The sequence below is a fragment of the Lontra canadensis genome, unplaced genomic scaffold (genome assembly GCF_010015895.1).
Source record: "Lontra canadensis isolate GAN:19392208 unplaced genomic scaffold, GSC_riverotter_1.0 scaffold40, whole genome shotgun sequence".
NCBI classification, from domain to species: Eukaryota; Metazoa; Chordata; class Mammalia; order Carnivora; family Mustelidae; genus Lontra; species Lontra canadensis.
Genome location: NW_022631034.1, coordinates 11,383,627 through 11,404,405, shown reverse-complemented (window position 1 = coordinate 11,404,405; position 20,779 = coordinate 11,383,627). Strand labels below are relative to the sequence as shown.

The window sequence follows — 20,779 nt, the reverse complement described above, 5'->3', positions numbered from 1 at the left end:
AGACGGAAATATCATTAGGTTCCAGGAGTTCAGCTAGATAGTTATCAAACCATTCTGAACACCTACAAACTCAACAGGAGAGAGAAGAGAAGAGCAGCAATTCTAGGAACAGAAAATCGACCACTTTCTGGAAGGTAGCATGTGCAGAGAAGTGAATCCAAAGTGGTGGGAAGATAGACTTGGGTGGGGGGGCGGGGGGGCCTGCCTCCTGGCAAGCGGTGGAGGAGGAGAGCACAAAATCAGAACTTTTAGAAGTCTGGTCGCTGAGGGACATCGCTCCAGAGGCTAAGCGGGAGTGGAGCCCTCGTGGGGACAGTGTGGTCTCAAACCTGAGGTGTCACAGAAGGATCGGGGGTGTCTGAGTGTAGCAGAGTTCTCAGGTATCAGATGGGGAAAGCCAACTACAGAGACGGAGCCGAGGAGTGAGCTCTCAGCTTGGGGTTACCTTAAACTGTGATCTAAAACACAGTCAAGCCACTACTCTTCAAGCAGGCATCTAAGTGGCAGTTCCAGAGAGACCCCCTCCTTCCTCCTCTGGGAGGAGTGGCGCGGGAGCACACAGCAGGAATCTGCTGGGTTTGGAGACTCCAAACAGGGCTATGCACCAAAGACAGAAATGCTCAGTCACAGGCTGGGTGAGCATACAGCGCGGCCGGAGACCAGGAAGATGGGAGGGATTGACTGCTTTTCTCTGAAGGCGCACTGAAGATTGGGGCCCTGAGCTCTCAGGTCCTCCGGGCTGGAGATTGGGAGGCCACCATTTTCATTACCATCCTCTAAAACTCTATGGAAAGTGTTCAAGGAACAAAAGCTCCAAGAGCAAACCTAAGCAGATTACTTGGCCTGGCCCCTGGCAATGGCAGTGCAACTCCGCCTTGAGTAAAAACATCTGAGAATCACTGCAACAGGCCCCTCCCCCAGAATATTAGCAAGAACATGATCAATGAGAACTGCGGAACTCCAGAGCAAGAGGAAAGCAACACACAGAATTCATGACTTTTTTCCCCATGATCTTTTAGTCTTGCAAAGTTAAATTATTTAATTTTATTTTTTTCTTATTCCATTTTTTTAACTTCTCCTCTTTCCACTTTTAATGTTTTTTTAAGAATTTTATCTTAACAAACCTTTTAAAAATATATTTTTAGGTCACCTGGGTAGCTCAGTGGGTTGAGCCACTGCCTTTGGCCACCGCCAAAGCCACTGCCTTTGTGATCCCACGATTCTGGGATCAAGTCCTGCATCGGGCTCTCTGCTCCAGCAGGGAGCCTGCTTCCCCCCTTCTCTCTCTGCCTGCCTCTCTGCCTACTTGTGCTCTCTGTCAAATAAATAAATAAAATCTAAAAACAATTTTTTTAATTTTCATTGTTATAGTCATCTTTTATCCCTTCATTGTATTTAACCTTATTTTTTGCATACGTATAGGTTTTTTTTTAAATAGTGGGATACAATTTCTTCTAATAGATCAAATCTACCTGAAATCTAGTGCATGACTTTGTTCTAGTCTCCAGCCTGATCACATTCTCTCCTCTTTAATTTTTTTCTTTTTCCAAACAATTTATCAATTCCTTTTTTAGAATCTTTTTAAATTTTCATCTTTACAGTCATATTTCATCCCTTCATCATGCTTACCCTTATTTTTGTATACAAATGTAAGTTTTTATTTCTTTAAAATTTTCAGAGGTAGTTTCTTCTAAGAGACCAGAATACACCCAAAATCAAGAGGGTAGCTCTTGATTTTCTATTCACCAGTCTAATATATATATTTTATTATTTTTTATTTTTTTAGTTTTCCCCCCTTCTTCTCTGCCTGGTTTCTGATCACTTCTGATTTGGTTAGTGTATATTTTCCTGGGGTCATTGCTACCCTTTTACTATTTTATTCCCTTGTACATATATTCTTATCTGGATAAAATGACAAGGCAAAAAAACTCACCATAAAAAAAAAAAAAAAAAACAACCAAAAGAAAGAAAAAAAAAAAAAAAAGAACAAGAGGCAGTACTGATGGCTAGGGACCTAATCAATACAAACATTGGTATGTGTCAGAACTAGAATTTAGAATGATGATTACCAAACTGCTAGCTGGACTCAAAAAAGGCATGGAAGATATTATAGAATCCCTTTCTGGATAAATAAAATCCTTTTCTGGAGAAATAAAAGAACTAAAATCTAAACAAGTTGAAATCAAAAAAGCTATTAATGAGGTGCAATCAAAAATGGAGGTTCTTGGGCGCCTGGGTGGCTCAGTGGGTTGAGCCGCTGCCTTTGGCTCAGGTCATGATCTCAGGGTCCTGGGATCGAGTCCCGCATTGGGCTCTCTGCTCAGCAGGGGGCCTGCTTCTCTCTCTCTCTCTCTGCCTGCCTCTCTACTTGTGATCTCTCTCTGTCAAATAAATAAATAAATAAATAAATAAATAAATAAATAAAAATGGAGGTTCTTACTGCAGGGATAAATGAAGAAGAAGAGAGAATTAGTGATATAGAAGACCAAATGATGGAGAATAAAGAAGCTAAACAAAAGAGAGACAAACAACTACTGGACCAGGAGGGGAGAATTCAAGAGATAAATGATACCATAAGAGGAAACAATATTAGAATAATTAGGATCCCAAAAGAAGAAAGAGAGAGATATACAGAATGTATATTGGAGCAAATTATAGTAGAAAATTTCCCTAATATGGCAACTGGAACAAGGATCAAAATCCAGGAAGCAGAGAGAATCCCCTTCAAAAATCAATAAAAATAGGTCCACACTCCATCATCTCATAGTAAAACTTACAAGACTTAGTGACAAAAAGAAAATCCTGAAAGCAGCTCTGGACAAGAAGTCTGTAACATACAATGGTAGAAATATTAGACTGGCAGCAGACTTATCCAAGAGACCTGGCAGACCAGAAAGTTCTGGCATGATATATTTGGAGTGCTAAATGAGAAAAATATGCAGCCAAGAATACTATATCCAGCTAGGCTGTCACTGAAAATAGAAGGAAAGGGGTGCCTGGGTGGCTCAGTGGGTTAGACCTCTGCCTTCGGCTCAGGTCATGGTCTCAGGGTCCTGGGATCGAGCCCCACATCAGGCTCTCTGCTCGGCAGGGAGCCTGCTTCCTCCTCTCTCTCTCTCTCTCTCTCTCTCTGCCTGCTTCTCTGCCTACTTGTGATCTTTCTCTGTCAAATAAATAAAATCTTAAAAAAAAAAGAGAGAGAGAGAAAAGAAGGAAAGATAAAAAGCTTCCAGGACAAACAAAAATTAAAAGAAGTGCAAATACCAAACCAGCCCTAGGGAAATATTGAAAGGAGTCCTCTAAGCAAAGAGAGGGCCTAAAAGTAGTAGACCAGAAAGGAACAGAGACAATATACAGTAACAGTCACCTTACAGGTAATACAATGGCACTAAATTCATATCTTTCAATAGTTACCCTGAACGTAAATGGGCCAAATACCCCAATCAAAAGACAAAGCGTACCAGAATGGAGAAAAAAACAAGATCCATCGATATGCTGTCTACAAGAAACTCATTTTAGACCCAAAGACACCTCCAGATTTAAAGTGAGGGGGTGGAAAACAATTGACCATGCTAATGGACATCAAAAGAAAGCTGGGGAGGCAATCCTTACATCAGATCAATTAGATTTTAAGCCAAAGACTATAATAAGAGATGAGGAAGGACACTATATCATACTTAAAAGATCTATTCAATAAGAAGATCTAACAATTTTAAATATCTATGCCCCTAACACAGGAGCAGCCAATTACATAAACCAATTAATAAGAAAATCAAAGAAACACATCGACAATAATACAATAATAGTAGGGGACTTTAACACTCCCCTCACTGAAATGGACAGCTCATCCAAGCAAAAGATCAACAAGGAAATAAGGGCTTTAAATGACACACTGGACCAGATGGACATCACAGATATATTCAGAACATTCCATCCCAAAGCAACAAAATACACATTCTTCTCTAGTGCACATGGAACATTCTCCAGAATAGATCACATCCTGGGTCACAAATCAGGTCTCAATCAGTACCAAAAGACTGGGATCATTCCCTGCATATTTTCAGACCACAATGCTCTGAAGCTAGAACTCAATCACAAGAGGAAATTTGGAAAGAACCCAAATACATGGAAACTAAAGAGCACTCTACTAAAGAATGAATGGGTCAACCAGGAAATTAAAGAAGAATTGTAAAAATTCATGGAAACAAATGATAATGAAAACACAACTGATCAAAATCTTTGGGACACAACAAAGGCAGTCCTGAGAGGAAAGTATATAGTGATACAAGCCTTTCTCAAGAAACAAGAAAGGTCTCAAGTATACAACCTAACCCTATACCTAAAGGAGCTGGAGAAAGAACAGCAAAGAAAGCCTAAACCCAGGAGGGGAAGAGAATCATAAAAATCAGAGCAGAAATCAATGGAATAGAAACCAGAAGAACAGTAGAACAAATGAACAAAACTAGGAGCTGGTTCCTTGAAAGAATTAATAAAATTGATAAACCCCTAGACAGACTTATCGAAAAGAGAAAGGACCCAAATTAATAAAATCATGAATGAAAGAGAAGAGATCACAACCAACACCAAGGAAATACAAACAATTATAAGAACATATTGTGAGCAACTATATGCCAGCAAATTTGACAATCTGGAAGAAATGGATGCATTCCTGGAGACATATAAACTACCAAAATGGAACCAGGAAGAAATAAAAAACCTGAAGAGACCCATAACCAGTAAGAAGATTGAAGTGGTCATCAAAAATCTCCCAACAAACAAGAGCCTAGGGCCAGATGGCTTACCAGGGGAATTCTACCAAACATTTAAGGAAGAATTAATACCTACTTTTCTGAAACTGTTCCAAAAAATAGAAATGGAAGGAAAGCCTTCAAACTCATTTTATGAAGTCAGCATTACCTTGATCCCAAAACCAGATAAAGACCTCACCAAAAAGGATAATTACCAATATCCCTGATGAACACAGATGTGAAAATTCTCACCAAAATACTAGCCAATAGGATCCAACAGTACATTAAAAGGATTACTCACCAAGACCTAGTGGGATTTATTCCTGGGCTGCAAGCTTGGTTCAACATCCATAAATCAATCAATGTGATACAATACATTAATAAAAGAAAGAACAAGAACCATATGATACTCTCAATAGATGCTGAAAAAGCATTTGACAAAGTACAGCATCCTTTCTTGATCAAAACTCTTCAAAGTGTAGGGATAGAGGGTATATACCTCAATATCATCAAAGCCATCTATGAAAAACCCACAGCAAATATCATTCTCAATGGGGAAAAACTGAGAGCTTTTTCCCTAAGGTCAGGAACACAACAGGGATGCCCATAATCACCACTGCTATTCCACATAGTACTAGAAATCCTAGCCTCAGCAATCAGACAACAAAAAGAAATAAAAGGCATCCAAATCAGCAAAGAAGTCAAACTCTCACTCTTTGCAGATGATGTGATGCTTTATGTGGAAAACCCAAAAGGCTCCACTACAAAACTGCTAGAACTCATACGGGAATTCAGTAAAGTCTCAGGATATAAAATCAATGCACAGAAATCAGTTGTATTTCTACACACCAACAGCAATCCTGTTTACAACTGCATCCAAAGCCATAAGATACATAGGAATAAACCTAACCAAAGAGGCAAAGAATCTGTACTCAGAAAACTATAATGTACTCATGAAAGAAATTGAGCAAGACACAAAGAAATGGAAAAACGTTCCATACCCATGGATTGGAAGAACACATACTGTAAAAATGTCTATGCTACCAAAAGCAATCTACACATTTAATGCAATCCTTATCAAAATACCATCAACGTTTTTCAAAGAAATGGAACAAATAATCCTCAAATCTATATGGAACCAGAAAAGACCCTGAATAGCCAGAGGAATGTTGAAAAGGAAAGCCAAAGTTGGTGGCATCACAATTCCAGACTTCGAGCTCTATTACAAAGCTGTCATCGAGATAGTATGGTACTGGCACAAAAACAGACACATAGATCAATGGAACAGAATAGAGAGCTCAGAAATGGACCCTCAACTCTATGCTCAACTAATCTTCAACAAAGCAGGAAAGAACGTCCAATGGAAAAAAGACAGCCTTTCCAACAAATGGTGTTGGGAAAAATTGGACATCCACATGCAGAAAATGAAACTGGACCATTTCCTTACACCACACACAAAAATTGACTGAAAATGGATGAAAGACCTCAATGTGAGACAGCAATCCATCAAAATCCTTGAGGAGAACACAGAGCAGAAACCTCTTCGATCTCAGCTGCAGCAACTTCTTCCTAGAAACATCACCAAAGGCAAGGGAAGCAAGGGCAAAAATGAACTACTGGGACTTCATCAAGATCAAAAGCTTTTGCACAACAAAGGAAATAGTCAACAAAACCAAAAAACAACTGACAGAATGGGAGAAGATATTTGCAAATGACATATCAGAAGGACTTGTATCCGAAATTTATAAATAACTTATCAAACTCAACACCCAAAGAACAAATAATCCAAAAAGACAAACAAACAAATAATCCAATCAAGAAATGGGCAGAAAACATGAACAGACATTTCTGCAAAGAAGACAGCCAGATGGCCAACAGACACATGAAAAAGCGCTCAGCATCACTCAGCATCAGGGAAATAAAAATCAAAACCACAATGAGATACCACCTCACACCAGTCAGAATGGCTCAAATTAACAAGTCAGGAAATGACAAATGTTGCTGAGGATGCAGAGAAAGGGGAACCTTCCTGCACTGTTGGTGGGAATGCAAGTTGGTGCTACCACTCTGGAAAACAGCATGGAGGTTCCTCAAAGAGTTGAAAATAGAGCTATCCTATGACCCAGCAATCACACTACTGGGTATTTACCCTAAAGATACAAATGTAGTGATCCGAAGGGGCATGCGTACCAGAAAGTTTATAGCAGTAATGTCCACAATAGCCCACTATGGAAAGAACCTAGATGTCCATCAACAGATGAATGGAAAAGGAAGATGTAGTACATATATACAATGGAATACTACACAGCCATCAAAAGAAATGAAATCTTGCCATTTGCAACGACGTGGATGGAACTAGAGGGTATTATGCTGAGCAAAATAAGTCAATCAGAGAAAGACAATTATCATATGATCTCTCTGATATGAGGAATTTGAGAGGCAGGGCAGGGGGTTTAGTGGGTAGGGAAGGAAAAAATGAAACAAGACAGGATCAGGAGGGATACAAACCTAAGAGATTCTTAATCTCAGGAAACAAACTGAGGGTTGCTGGGGTTGGGAGGTAGGGAGAGGTTGGTTGGGTTGTGGACATTGAGGAGGGTATGTGCTATGGTGAGTGCTGTGAAATGTGGAAGCCTAATGATTCACAGACCTGTACCCCTGGGGCAAATAATACATTATATGTTAATAAAAATATTTTTTTAAATGTATAGGTCTAGAAGAGAAAAATTTAAAAATTAAAAAAAGTATCCAAAGAGTTATAAATATATATATATATATATAAATATCAATATATATATATATATATATCTCCAAAGAGTTGTTAAAAAAAAAAAAAGTATCTTGTTTAAGGAAAAGAAGATACCTAATGTGCTATTTCATTCAACTCTTACAACAAATCACAAAAAGCAGGTATTATTTGTACATTTTGCCAGTGAGAAAATTTAGGCTAGAAGGTGGCATCTCCAGGAGTCAAACCCAGGGCACACCATACCACCCTGAAACCCACCCCCCACTGTACGGTCCTGAAAGCTTTTCTATCATGCCACCTTGACTCCCTGTCTTTCAAAGGATTCTATGAACCCTTCAAAAAGCCACAGCAACATATGTTGCTTTAAGATATAAAAGGCTACGGGCACCAGGGTGGCTCAGTGGGTTAAAGTCTCTGCCTTCGGCTCAGGTCATGGTCCCGGGGTCCTGAGATCAAGCCCCACATCGGGCTCTCTGCGGGGAGCCTGCTTCCCTTCCTCTCCCTCTGCCTGCCTCTCTGCCTGCTTGTGATCTGTCTGTCAAATAAATAAATAAATAATCTTTGAAAAAAAATAAGATATAAAAGCCTAAAATGTTACAAATCTAACAAACCACTCTCCACTCTACATAATTACAATCCTATAAGATTAATCCTAAAACTGAACATATAAAACCAACAGGTCTTTCTGCTGGTTTTTCCCTTCTTGCTTTCCCACTTTTTTCCCCCTTAGCACCTAACTTCACACGTAGAGCAAGTACTTTATCTCAAGCGCTGGTTATAAAGCAATGTTGTTGGTGGGAAGGGGGGATTTGGGCCCCTAATGAAACAATCTGAAATTTTGTGGAGGCCTTTTTGGTTGTTAAAATGATTGTGTGACCCTGCTGGCATCTAGGCGACAGGGGCTGATGTAGGGATACTGTATGAACTCTAACAGAGAAGCCCAGCTCAGTTAAGAACTGTTTGGCATTCCACATGATTTTTAAATGTCCCCCCAGACATTCACTTTGGGGAGAGGAATACAAACAAAGATTTATTTAAGCCTAAACCCTAGGTGTGTTAGAGCTGAAGTATTTTTGGTTATCACTTTCCTAGACTATAATTACCATGTAAATCAAGGAAAAGACTTAACCTGTTTGTGCTGAACTTTACCAAGCACGGTTTATCATTTTAGAAAACCAAGGCACTCACAACAATGCTATTCACGTAACATTTTATGTTAAAAAGTCAAATATCAATCTATGCCTATTGTTACATTACAGTAATTTTACAAACATCAACAAATATCATTGATCCCTTATTTCTTTACATGTTATATAAAGAAAGTCAAAACATTCAGTTGAATATTGTCTTATTCTTTAAATCCAAACTTATTCACTAAAAGTAGATACAAGCACCTAACTGCTCCATTAGGTCTTCTGTGGTAGTTTTCCCCATACTGAAATCCATATTTGTTTTTAATATTAGAGTTAAGGGGCACCAGGGTGGCTCAGTTAGTTAAGCATCCGATTCTTGATTTTGGCTCACTCAGGTCATGATCTCAGGGTCATGAGATCAAGCCCTGCATGGGGCTCCACACTCGGTGGGGAGTCTGCTGGAGAGTCTCTCTCTCCCCCTCTGCCCCTCCCCATCCCCTGCAGGCATGTGTGCATGCTCGCTCTAAAAATAAATATTAGATTTAATATAATTTTTTCAATTATGTGTATAGGTTGGTAAAATTTTATTTCACAGTAATAAAAAGGGTGTTACTTCAAGTCCAACAAGGTTAAGAACCACTGTATAAAAGGAAAAGGTATGGGTTTTGGGGTCAGACAAACCTAAGATCAAAGACATCCCTTTAGACTGCATGACTTGAATAGTTTACTTTTGCTCTGAGCTCCAGTTGCCTCATCTACGGATTGTAGCCATCTCTAAGGCTCTGGGTAGGAACTGTCATTTCCCATAGGATGGCATGGGTTAAATGGTAAGGGTAGATATTCAACAAAAATTCCCTTCTTAGTTCAAAATATGTTTCCCTTTCCCCCACACACCTCCACATGAAGACAGGAAAATTAAGACAGGAAGGGGGAAGTATAAAGAAAACAGAAGAAAGTAACAGGAATCATGACCAGCCCCTAATACCCAGCCACACCCAGAACAAACTGTTAGTACCAAATGTGAGAAGCCACAAGATGTTAAATTAAGATTCTGGCACTGGGTCATCAAGGACATAGTGTTAATGCCAATCACAGAAACTACTACTATATTAATGCAGTATGTGGATATGTGAGTTGTCTCAAGAATAGAAACAAAATTATCATTTCCTCAGCCTTGTTACTGTACATCCCTTTAAGGCCTCATAAATTTAACACTACATTTTAAGAATCTGTGACTTTTATAGATGGAGATGATCTACAGGATTATCCTGGATTTTAGCCATTAAAAAAAAAGAGTTGAGGGGTACACAGCTGTCTCAGTCTGTAGAGCAAGTGACTCAATCTCGGAGATCATGAGTTCAAGCCCCATGATGGAGGTAGAGTTTACTTAATAAAATGAAAACAGTAGTAGTAGTTAAAAGAGAGAGAGAAACAATTGAAACTGTTCCTCTACATGTTCTTTATTTCCAGGGAGATTTTTTTTTTTAATAGAATAGCAAAAACACTTTTTGAATGCTTGAGTTCTTGAGTCTCTTAACCACCACTTATGGATGGCCATAGGTTTCCAGCATGACTCCTTAAGTACCGCTCACCTGCTTTTTGTTCCACATGCCTTACAGGCTGGACCAGAGATGAGCCCCTGATCCACAGGCTCACAGGTCCTGTCCTACCTGTTCTGTACACAGACTTGCCAACACAGAGACTCACTCTCAGGGAGTCTGAATTTGAGACACAATGGGGCACAGAAAGTAGAGCAGTAACAAAACAAAGACACAGATGAGACAACAGGACATAAAAGGAGCAAAATCAAAAGGATAAGAGGCATTCATCAGTCAAGAAGAGATGTGGGGGGAGAGGGAGAGAGAAAGAGAAGCTAAAATGGAAGGTGAAGGACAAACAGACTTGCTCTTGGTTCTTCAAAGTCTAAAGCTACTGCTTTCACCTGGTCAGCATGAATGATCCTACAGTTGTGCATGGAAAGGGACTACCCACCTACAGAAGCTGTCCTGAGCTTCTTTACCTTCCTATATACAACCTGATACAAACAAATACATACATACAAATTGCCTAAGGTAATCGGAGTGTTCCATCTCTTGCAATTTGCAAGAGCCTTTCATGTCCACTCAGAATGGGAGTGGTGGGAGGGAGTGAAAGAAGGCAGAGGCCAGCTATCAGCCTCTGACATAGCACGCTGGGAGTGGTTGGCCTCTGCTCAGGGTTTCAGACTTTACTCTAGGATTGTTCACATACTAACTTCAGGGGATTTCCAGCAAAAGTCAACAGTTTTATTCATTTCTTATCTTCCTGATAGCAGTGAGGTCTACAAGGCAGCTACTTACACTCTCCCACTTCTCAAAATAAGTTAGTGATTTTTGTTTCCAGTTTTTAATCTAAAAATGAAGCTTTAAAAAAAAATGGTGCCCATGAGAGATAGCAAACATAATGATCATATTAGAATTTATCAGCTGGTACTGTACGATTCCAGAAAATACTATCATTTTCAACTTACAAACATTTGCAAGACAAACAGCAAATGAATGGTAAATTGTATTTCTACTTTATATAAACAGAAGTCAGTGATCATTCCTCTGCTGAAAAACATCTGAGTTCTTCTCATTGCTTATAGAATAAAATCTATACAGCTTCAAGGATGTTTATAGTCTCATCATCTCCATCTTCAGCTCCTACTGTATCCACCATTCAGTCATTTAATTTTATTTATCAGACTTCCATGGGGCAGGTAACCATCTAGCTACTGTAGAGACAGGACTTAAGAAACAAACAAACAAAAAAAAGAAATGAAAAGAAAAAGAAAAAGTCCAAGCCCTCCCTCCCCCAACCATCCTGGGAGAGGAAGAGAGGAATAACTAAATTCAATTCAGTGTGCTAATGCTAGGCTAAAATCATGCAACAGTGGATATTATAACTAATCTAGACTGAGAGATTCACAAGGAAGGCTTCTTGGAAGAGGTGGCAGTTAAGACTGGAAAGGTGAATAGTCTACCAGAAATGAGAAGGCTTAGTCAGTTAAACATCCAACTCAATCTCAACTCAAGTCTTGAACTCAGGGTCATGAGTTCAAGCCCACACCCAGCATGCAGCCTACTTTAAAAAAATGAGAACAGTATGAGAAAAGGCACAGAGAAAGAGGGGATGGTTAGAAGAGGAGATCGGAGAAGCAGGCACAGGACAGAACTCAAGAGGGAGGAATAGGAGACATTGTTTAGCTAGTGGGGGTTATTTGTAAGTTCTTTCATCTGAATATTTGTGTTTCCCTCCAAAATCAAATGTTGAATCCCCACAGGTGACAGCATTATTAGGTAGGGCCTTTAGAAGTTGCTTAAGCCGGAGGGTGGACCTCGTGAATGGAATCAGTGCCTTACCAGAAGTTCCAGAGAGATTACCAGTTCCTACCCACCATGTGGGGACACAGCAAGAAGGTGCCAACAATGAACCAGGAGAGGGCATTACCAGAAGGTGGTCATGCACCAGGCTCTAGAAATGTTAGCAATAAATTTGTGTTGTTTAAAAGCTATCCAGACAGGGACGCCTGGGTGGCTCAGTTGGTTAATGAGGCTCAGGTCATGATCCCAGTGTCATGATCCCAGCATCCTGGGATCAAGTCCCACATTGGGAGCCTTGCTCGGCGGGGAGCCTGCTTCTCCCTCTGCCTCTGCCTACCACTCTGTCTGCCTGTGCTCACACTCGCTCTCTCTAACAATAAATAAATAAAATCTTTGGGGGGGGGGAAGCTATCCAGACAGTGATTTTGTTATAGCAGCCAACAAGGAATAAGACAGGGAGTAACTGGGAGCTCTGAAGGTTTCTAATAGGTATGCTCAGACCATCAAAATATAAAATAGAAGATGGGTAGGATCAGGAAAATCATATCAGGGTGCTTCTTTTGAGGCACCATTGTAATAATCCAACAATAACAACTGTCAACGCCCTCCAGCCAAGGATCACCAGGATTTCTCACCTCTAGTTTACTGTTCCTAGCATCAAGGGAGACAGCATGCCATGGAGAACCACAGAGGGGTCTGAGTAAGGGGATGCTAGAAAGGACTTGGGAAAAAAAAAAGAAAGGACGGACTTGGGAGTACATGCAAGGAAACATGGGTTTGCCCTGGATAGGTTAGCATCAGGAGGTGGGGCAATTCTAGGACTATCTTAGTAAGGTGGGAGAAGTTATCAAAGCTAAAAGCTAGAATTATGGAAGGAACAGCAGTGATTTTATCAGTCACCTGGTCTGGGGGAAAAGGGGTGCGAATCTGGTCATTTTTGAGGTGTGAACAATGTTCATGTTTTGGTTTCTGTCCAGACAGGATTCCAGAGTGATGTTTCTGGTTTCTGTTTTAAGATTTTTAAGTTTTATTTAGGTCATCTCTATACTCAATGTGGGGCTCAAACTCACAGACCTGAGATCAAGAGTCACATGCTCTTCCAACTGAGCCAGCCAGGCACCCCAAGATTTTCTTTTAAAGTAATCTTTACACACAACTTGGGGCTTGAACTTACAGCCTCAAGATCGAGTCACATGCTCTTCCAACTGAGCCAGCCAGGCACCCCCAGGGTAGTCTTACTTTTGACTTGCCCGATCAGTCACAGAGTGATCTTATCTGATTTTGATGTTCTGTGATACCATTTATGCCCAAAAGGAGAAAGCCAACTCCTACCTGTGAGTGTCAAGCCAGCTCCCAGATGGCAGGGGCTGCTTTTCTCACTCTTACACTCTTTTATTCAGTTCTGTTGGGCTTGTTTCACAGTTCTCATAGCTCAATGGTAAAAATTCACACTGGATTCCCAAATTCCTTCATTTGGTATGTTTGTTGTTATTCCTAGGAGGGACCATATGCAAGTCAGTGAAGCTCATTCTGCTCTAGTCTTCCTGGATTTCGCATTTGTGAAGCAGAAAGGCATGGTTCCACTAGCCAGTTAGCTGAATTGCTGGGAAATGATAAAGTCCGCAGTACAGTTCATGTTCTCCAGAAGTGCCACATAAGTACAGAATATTGACTTTCACAAGAGCTCAGCACAGATGCCAGCAACTTGGAAACAAAAGGAAGCAGTTTCTGGGAACCTTTACAAGGCAGCTCCCATACACTATTTCAGCTAGGAAGGAATTCTGCTTGTAAACAGAGCCTCCAACTTCATAATTTCTGCAATTTTTAGAGATACAAGAAATGCATAAAAATCTTCATTTCCATACTTTCTAGTCAGTGTCCATACTTCACCCTCTTACTCCCCATCCTCTTCAAAGTACAAATGATGCTCCTCATTCCTACCGCCATCAAAAGCTAGTCTTTCTTCACACGGCAGTAGGAAAAGTTAACATCTACAAAAGATATCATTATTGTGGGGCACCTGGGTATCTCAGTGGGTTAAGCCTCTGCCTTCAGCTCAGGACATGATCTCAGGGTTCTGGGATCGAGCCCCGCATTGGGCTCCCTGCTCAGCGGGGAGCCTGCTTCTCCCTCTCTCTCTGCTTGCCTCTCTGCCTACTTGTGATCTCTGTCAAATAAATAAATAAAATCTTAAAAAAAAAAAAAAAGATATCATTATTGTAACTGGTACTAAAGCTGCATACTGAAGCTACAGGATTTTAACTACTGTGTGAAGATTTTTTTAATTCAATGAATACTTGAGCTCCAATCAAGTTTTAGGTAGAGTTCTAGGCCCTTTGGGGCTGTATCAGTAAAAAAAAAAAAAATATAGACAAAATCCTTGCCTTTGTGGAGCTTATATTCTACTACATGGGAGAAGAAAAAGACAAATCAGTTACATATACATAGGATGTGAGTATGCTATGCAGGAAAATTAACTGAGGAGGGGAATTTTAAATGGGATGATCAGTACCAGCCGGAGAAGGGGAGATTCAAGTAGTCTTAAAGAAGGAACTGCATTCTGCAGGAAGAAGTCCTGGTAAAGACAACAGCCCCAAGGCTCCAGAGTTCAAGGAATGGCTAGGCCACACTGGCTGGAACAGGAGGAATAAGGGTATTAGAGAGGCAACATGGCCTATAGCCCATTGTAAGATTTTGGCTTTTGCTGTAAGTGAGATAGGGAGCTATCATAGAGTTCTGATCAAATAGAAAAGATTTGATAGGTCTCAGTGGAGACAACAACTTGTGAGTTTTGCTAGAAAAAGGAGAAATAGCAGGAGATGGGGCAGGTGAAAAGGGAAGAGCTGTTTTGTTGAGAGAAATCACAGTATAACTTATTTATAAACTACTGCATATAAAGCTTGAAATTAAAAATCACAGTTCTCAAAATTAAAATCTGATCTTCCCAAGAATACTAGTTTTTTTGGACGGCTTTATGTATTGAGAAAGAAGAGGCTACATTTGCTTGACCCATTCAGTCAATGAACTAGTATTATACATAAATGAACGAATACAACCAAGTCAAAGGAAATTTTAAGGATTTTATTTGTCAGAGAGAGTGAGCACACAAGCATGCACAAGCAGGGAGAGAGGCAGGATCCCCGACGAGCAAGGAGCCCAATGTGGGATTCCATCCCAGGGTCCTGGGATCATGACCTGAGCCAAAGTCAGACACCTAACCAACTGAGTCACCCAGGAATCCCAATAATTTCTTAAATCTTTAAAGACACTGAGCTTTCATTTCTTGGACATGTGAGGTATCGAACTACAAAACTGATTTTCTTAAAAGCTTGTTCGAATTACTGTTTTCTACAGTCGTTCCACATAATAGGGAACTAAGAAAACATGTCACGGCACCATCTACTGTCAATCACAGTGGTCACATATTCAGAATGCCCCTTCAGTAAATGTTACTACTGAAGCTCAAGAATGTAATGCTCAATTCCCTTGTATAACCTGAATATTTTTAAAAATGGTATCAAACTTTTGTAAAAGTGTCCCTGCACTTACAGAAATTAACCGCTCTTTTAACCAAGATTTACTTTGTTCTTTTTGCTGAATTGTTCATTTAGTTGTTTAGAAAAAAGTACCAGCTCAAAGGGATTTCTGCATAATTAGCCATCTGTTTCAAGGTAATGATCACAGGCTGCACCCTGAAAGTGATTCAGAGCCTAGATTTATAGTTTCCTTAGTTTCCTCCTTCAGGGACCTTGAAATAGGTGAAACCCGCATTAGTTTCACAAAAACTAATGGGTCATAGTTTTTGCCAGAGAGAGAGCGCGCGAGTGCGCGAGCGAGCACAGGCAGGCTGAGTGGCAGCAGAGGCAGAGGGAGAAGCAGGCTCCCTGCCGAGCAAGGAACCCGATGTGGGACTCGATCCCAGGATGCTGGAATCATGACCTGAGCCGAAGGCAGCTGCTTAACCAACTGAGCCACCCAGGAGTCCCCACAACAGCATTTTTTGAGGCAATATTTTTGTGGTGGGGTCTGAGGCTTTAACTGAAAAGACCCTTTGTTTTAAAAACGTTTTCCTGGGTTTGTATTTGAAATTTGAATGCAGTTACCTAGAACCTCATAGCTGCAATGTAATAGACTTGGAACCAGGAAACCTGCATTCAAATCCTGACCCTGCCCCATACCTGCTCAGTGACTCTGGGCAAGCTACTTAACTTCTCAGAGCCTCACTTAGCTTTATAAAGTGAAAAGAACCCCAACCTCGGTGCTATGGTGAGGATGGAACGACCATGCTGCAAACTTATTTACATGCCTAGTACGGTCATGGGCACATTATGAACTCCCAGTATATCTGCCCCACCTGAAATCAGGTCAGGCCAAGCCCTTCCCTTTTCCTCTCCCCCTTAGGAAAGAAGGTTCAATTCTATACAGAGCTATTTATAATCCTAAAGCCACTGCTCTAGAAAAAAAGGCAGGAATTCTGAGCTAATACTCTACTGAAACTATTAAAGGGGGGAAATTTGTTTTGTTCTCACTGACAGCTCAAAAGTTTATACTGTAATTCCCCTTGCTGGGGGAATGACACGAGAAATGGTTTTAATTAGTTACTTGTTTCAAAATAACTATTGAAATATTTAGGACATACTATACTATGATGACCAATACTTTATCTTGGATATATTTAAATATTCTTAATCCAAATAGAAAACTTGTGTTAATGTTGGTTACATGCATAAGTATACCAATACATATATTTGGTGTTATAAAAATATATGAAGTTTGATATAGCAGGATTATATTATCTCGGAATTTTATCTCCTAATTCAGTGTGTTGGAAAGTGAAAACACTGAAAATGGTTGCCCAGCTATCCCAGAGACCATGGAGAACTTGGGAAACAATACAGAAGAGAAGTTCATGGAATTTGGAGTCAGAAAACAAAAAGCAAACACACCTGAGTTTAAACCCAGGCTCTGCTACTTACTATGTATAATTTTGAAAAGTTTGTGAACCTCAAAGCCTGTTTCCTCTCTGAAGCAGTGATATCAATAATATTTTTTTCCGGAATTAAGTGGATTGAATAAAGTCATGCACCTTAATGAGGAAGGCTATTAACACAAAGCAACTAAATCTGGAGTCCCTGGCTATAGAAGAGACATTTAAAGTTGTCAGTTAAGTGTGTTAACAAGCTCACTTAGCATAGAAACCAGAATATTCAAATTTAAATAACATTCCAGATTTTTTCTTGCTAATTATGTGACCTTGGCCAAGACCCAATTACTTTGTACCTCAGCTCCTCACTTAACTGTTAGGTATCAGTAATACTAATTACAATTTGTTAAGCATTGACCATACACCATGCAATCTCTTAAGTTTATTTATGAGTTCCAGTCTTTACAACCCTTCAAGGCAGACGTTCTCATTTGGGTTTTGTTGTTGTTGTTTGTTTGTTTTTCAAGATCGTATTTCAAGATTAAGTAATCTCCACACCCAATGTGGGGCTCGAACTCACCAACCAGAGATCAAGAGTCACAGGCTCTACCAACTGAGCCAGCCAGGCACCCCCCTTCTCATCTGTCTTATACATGGCTGAAAGTGAGGAAAGTTAAACTTGTTCAAGGCGACACAGCCAGTAAGTGGTAGAACTTGGACTCACATCCAGGCGTAGGTGTCTCCAAATCCTGTCCTTTAGCTACCCAATGACCTACATGCACCTGCTTCTCCTAGAGAAAAGGACATTCATTAGTCCCATGAAAGTGCCTTTTGAATTGAAATGTCCTACAGGAGCGTGAAATACTGTTACTACTCCAGGTCAACATAAACCATTCACAAAATGGGTTTGTGATTTGCCCCTCAGTGCCTAGGAACCCAGAAGGAACAAAAGGTTAACACTTCAAGCTCTCTCTCACCTCCCCTTAGAATTCTGCCGCGATCTCAGTTTTACTTGAGCAGACCTGATAAACAGCATTAAAGAACAGAAATCCAAGTGCAGCTGTGTCATTCCAAAGCCGCTCCCTACACTCCCTGGAGTCCGGGGCAACATCTCATGCTTTTCCTCCAGTGTGGACAAAAGACTTCCTTGGGCCAGCTTCTCTTGCATCTGCAGTTCGCTGGGGTAAGCACAGAGCAGTCCCATGACTGCACACTAGCGCTTTCCACATCGTTCCCACAGCAAACTTCGGTTCCGGGCGCGCATGCAGTCAATCTAATTAAGGCGAGGTCCAGCCTCTTTTAAAGGACAGGGTGTAAAATTTAGAGCCGCTTTCCCCTCTGACCGTGTCGTTAACTCATCCCAAGGAGTGAGCTCTAACTCTCTTCCGTTATGCACCCTTGGTATAATCAAATTCTAGGGGATACTACCAAGGGGGCTCTGGTGTTGGGGGCCAGACAACACACCTGAGGGGCTAAGGGGACCTCGGTGTGCTATCACCCAGCAGGCCCTTTTCTCTCCCTACCTTAACCTGGGAGATGCTTCCCCCAGCAGAGGAAGGAAAGTGAAGTCCAGGCGAAGCGGAGGGCGTTACCTTGCCCAGTCAGATCTCCACTCCGCGGAGGCGCTCCTGCCCGGAACGTCTAGGAACTCCAGGACAAGGGAAGCATACTCATTTGCATGAGGAAGAAAAGTCGCCGGGTTTCCCAGAAGCCACGGGCCCGGGGAACGCGACTTTCTGTGGTCCCGGACTTACCTTTCAGCTCCTCACTTCAACGGGGGCGCTGCAAGCAGACGCCGCGCCGCCCCTCCAGCTCCCGCCGGCTTAAGCCAGCGCGGCACGTGGGAGGGGCGGGGGGCGCGCGCGCCAGCCAGAGCCTGGGCGCCCAGCCCTTACCTCAGACGCCGAGATCCCGAACACTCCCGCGATCTTGGCGTAGAGCTCCTGGACGCAGGTGAAATTCTCCACTCGGCCGGTGGCGCTGCCGTGGGCCAGCTGCGTGTAGAAAACCAGCTTGCGTGTGGGAGGCGGGGGGTCCGGAAGGCTGCAACCGCCCGCGCCCACCTGCTCGACCTTCACCAGCTGGGCGGCCTCCTTGGACTTGGCTTTCACCTTTCTCCGCAACCCCAGGGGCATCTTGCCTGGCCGAGGGCGGGAGCCCACCTGCACTGCGGACGCGGCTGCCTCTCCCGCAGGATGTCGCGGACTTTGAGCTCGGGCCCCCGGGCTCCGCGCAGGTAAAAGCCGCCGCTGGGCCAATGGCAGAGGTGCTTCCGCCCGGCCACGCCAGGTCCGGGCCCCCTCCGCCGCCGCGAGGAGGGACACCTGGACAGCAGCGGCCACCTGCCCTCCCTCCGGGGAGACCTGCAAAGAGGAAAAGTTGGCACGTTCCCGCATCTCATCTCCCCGGCTTCTCTCCTCGCCTTAAAAAAAGGGGAAAAAAAAAAAAGAAAGAAAGAAAGGAAAAAAAGGCTCTATTTCCGTAAAAGCCTCAAGATGCTGAAGCTACAGAACACGTCTTAGAATACAAACACGGTGGGCTTTCGGGGCTTTTCACGAATCTGAGGTAGGCGCTCACAAGGATGGGGCCACTGGGGATAGGGATTTAAGTAGAAGTCAACCTTCATCGGTCTTCTCGGCACCTCACACCCTGCATGGCAGAGTTGGAAGGGAAAGTTTTGAGATTGGTGCCAAAGGACCCTGCTCCTTTTTCCACAGAGAAAATTGAAGCCGTTCTGTTCAATGTGTGAGCTCCCTCAATTCCCCACCCCTGTGTATAACTACACCCACCTCCCGTTTCCAAACTCTTAAGAAATCTCTTATTTGACCCTTGCACTGATCTCCTCACTCTTCTAGGATCTTTTTTTTTTTCCCAATTCCAGTATAATTAACAACTAGTGTTATGTTTCAGGTGTACAATATAGTGATTCAACCATTTTTAGGATCTTTTTTTTTTTCTTGAAGATTTTTATTTATGCATTTGACAGACAGAGATCACAAGTAGGCACAGAGAGAGAGAGAGGAGGAAGCAGGCTACCGGCAGGGCAGAGTCCGATTCGGGTCTCGATCCCAGCCAGAACCCTGAGACCATGACCTGAGCCGAAGGCAGAGGCCTCAACCCACTGAGCCACCCAGGTGCCCCAGGATCTCTGTTTTTAAGCTGTGGGCTCTTGCCTTTCTCCCCATCTGGTGCCACTCACTGGTGGTCAGAAGCCCAAATCTTTTACACTGTTTTCAAGTCCTGCCTTTGCAATGGCCTATAGCTACATCTTCACAACAAAACAAAAATAATCTTGAATTATAAGCGGCTTTTCCTCACTTCCCCCTTTGCTCTTAGGCTCGCTGATTAGACTTTGCCGCCACACTCCACTGAAATTGCGTGTACTCTGATCACTTCTTAATCATCAGATATGATTAACTCTTTTCAGTCTTGATCTTACTTGACCTTTTCGAGTATCTGACTGCATTGACCATTTCATTTTTAAAACATGCCTCTGTTTTGACATACCTCTCTCTGTCTGTGCTAACTGCTACTTTCCAGGAACTGTTTTCTCTAACCCTATTATTTTTCTTGGCCATCTTCTCTTACTCTGCATGCTTTCCCTGAATGGCCATCTGTTCTCTTGGTTTCAGTAGATGTTGCTGACCTCCAAATTTATATCTGCAGCTCAGTCTACCACAAAGAAAATGTACTGCAGGAAACTCAAAGTGAGATTTTACAAATTCATCCTTTTCACTCACAGCATTTTTTTTACTCCTGATTATAGAAAATAGGTATTCAGTAACCCAAACCAGACATCTTTGAATCATTATTCCAAACTTTTTCCCCATCTCTCACATCAATTCAGTCCTGAAAGTCCTTGTTTCTCAAATTAAGGTAGG

The 20,779-nt window shown here is 41.8% G+C and overlaps 1 protein-coding gene across 2 annotated transcripts in view; it reads right to left on the bottom strand.

Annotated features, from left to right (window-relative positions):
• GIPC2 (GIPC PDZ domain containing family member 2) overlaps positions 1 to 19,180 on the bottom strand; it is a 77,793-nt gene extending 58,613 nt beyond the window's left edge. The window contains exon 1 of one of the 2 annotated variants that reach the window (XM_032870184.1): positions 18,794 to 19,180. In XM_032870184.1, the coding sequence (XP_032726075.1) occupies positions 18,794 to 19,033 (240 nt within the window). In that variant the 5' untranslated portion in view covers positions 19,034 to 19,180. The remainder of the gene's footprint in view (positions 1 to 18,793) is intronic. The other variant, XM_032870183.1, reaches the window with a different exon arrangement.
• Positions 19,181 to 20,779: the final 1,599 nt, after the last annotated feature.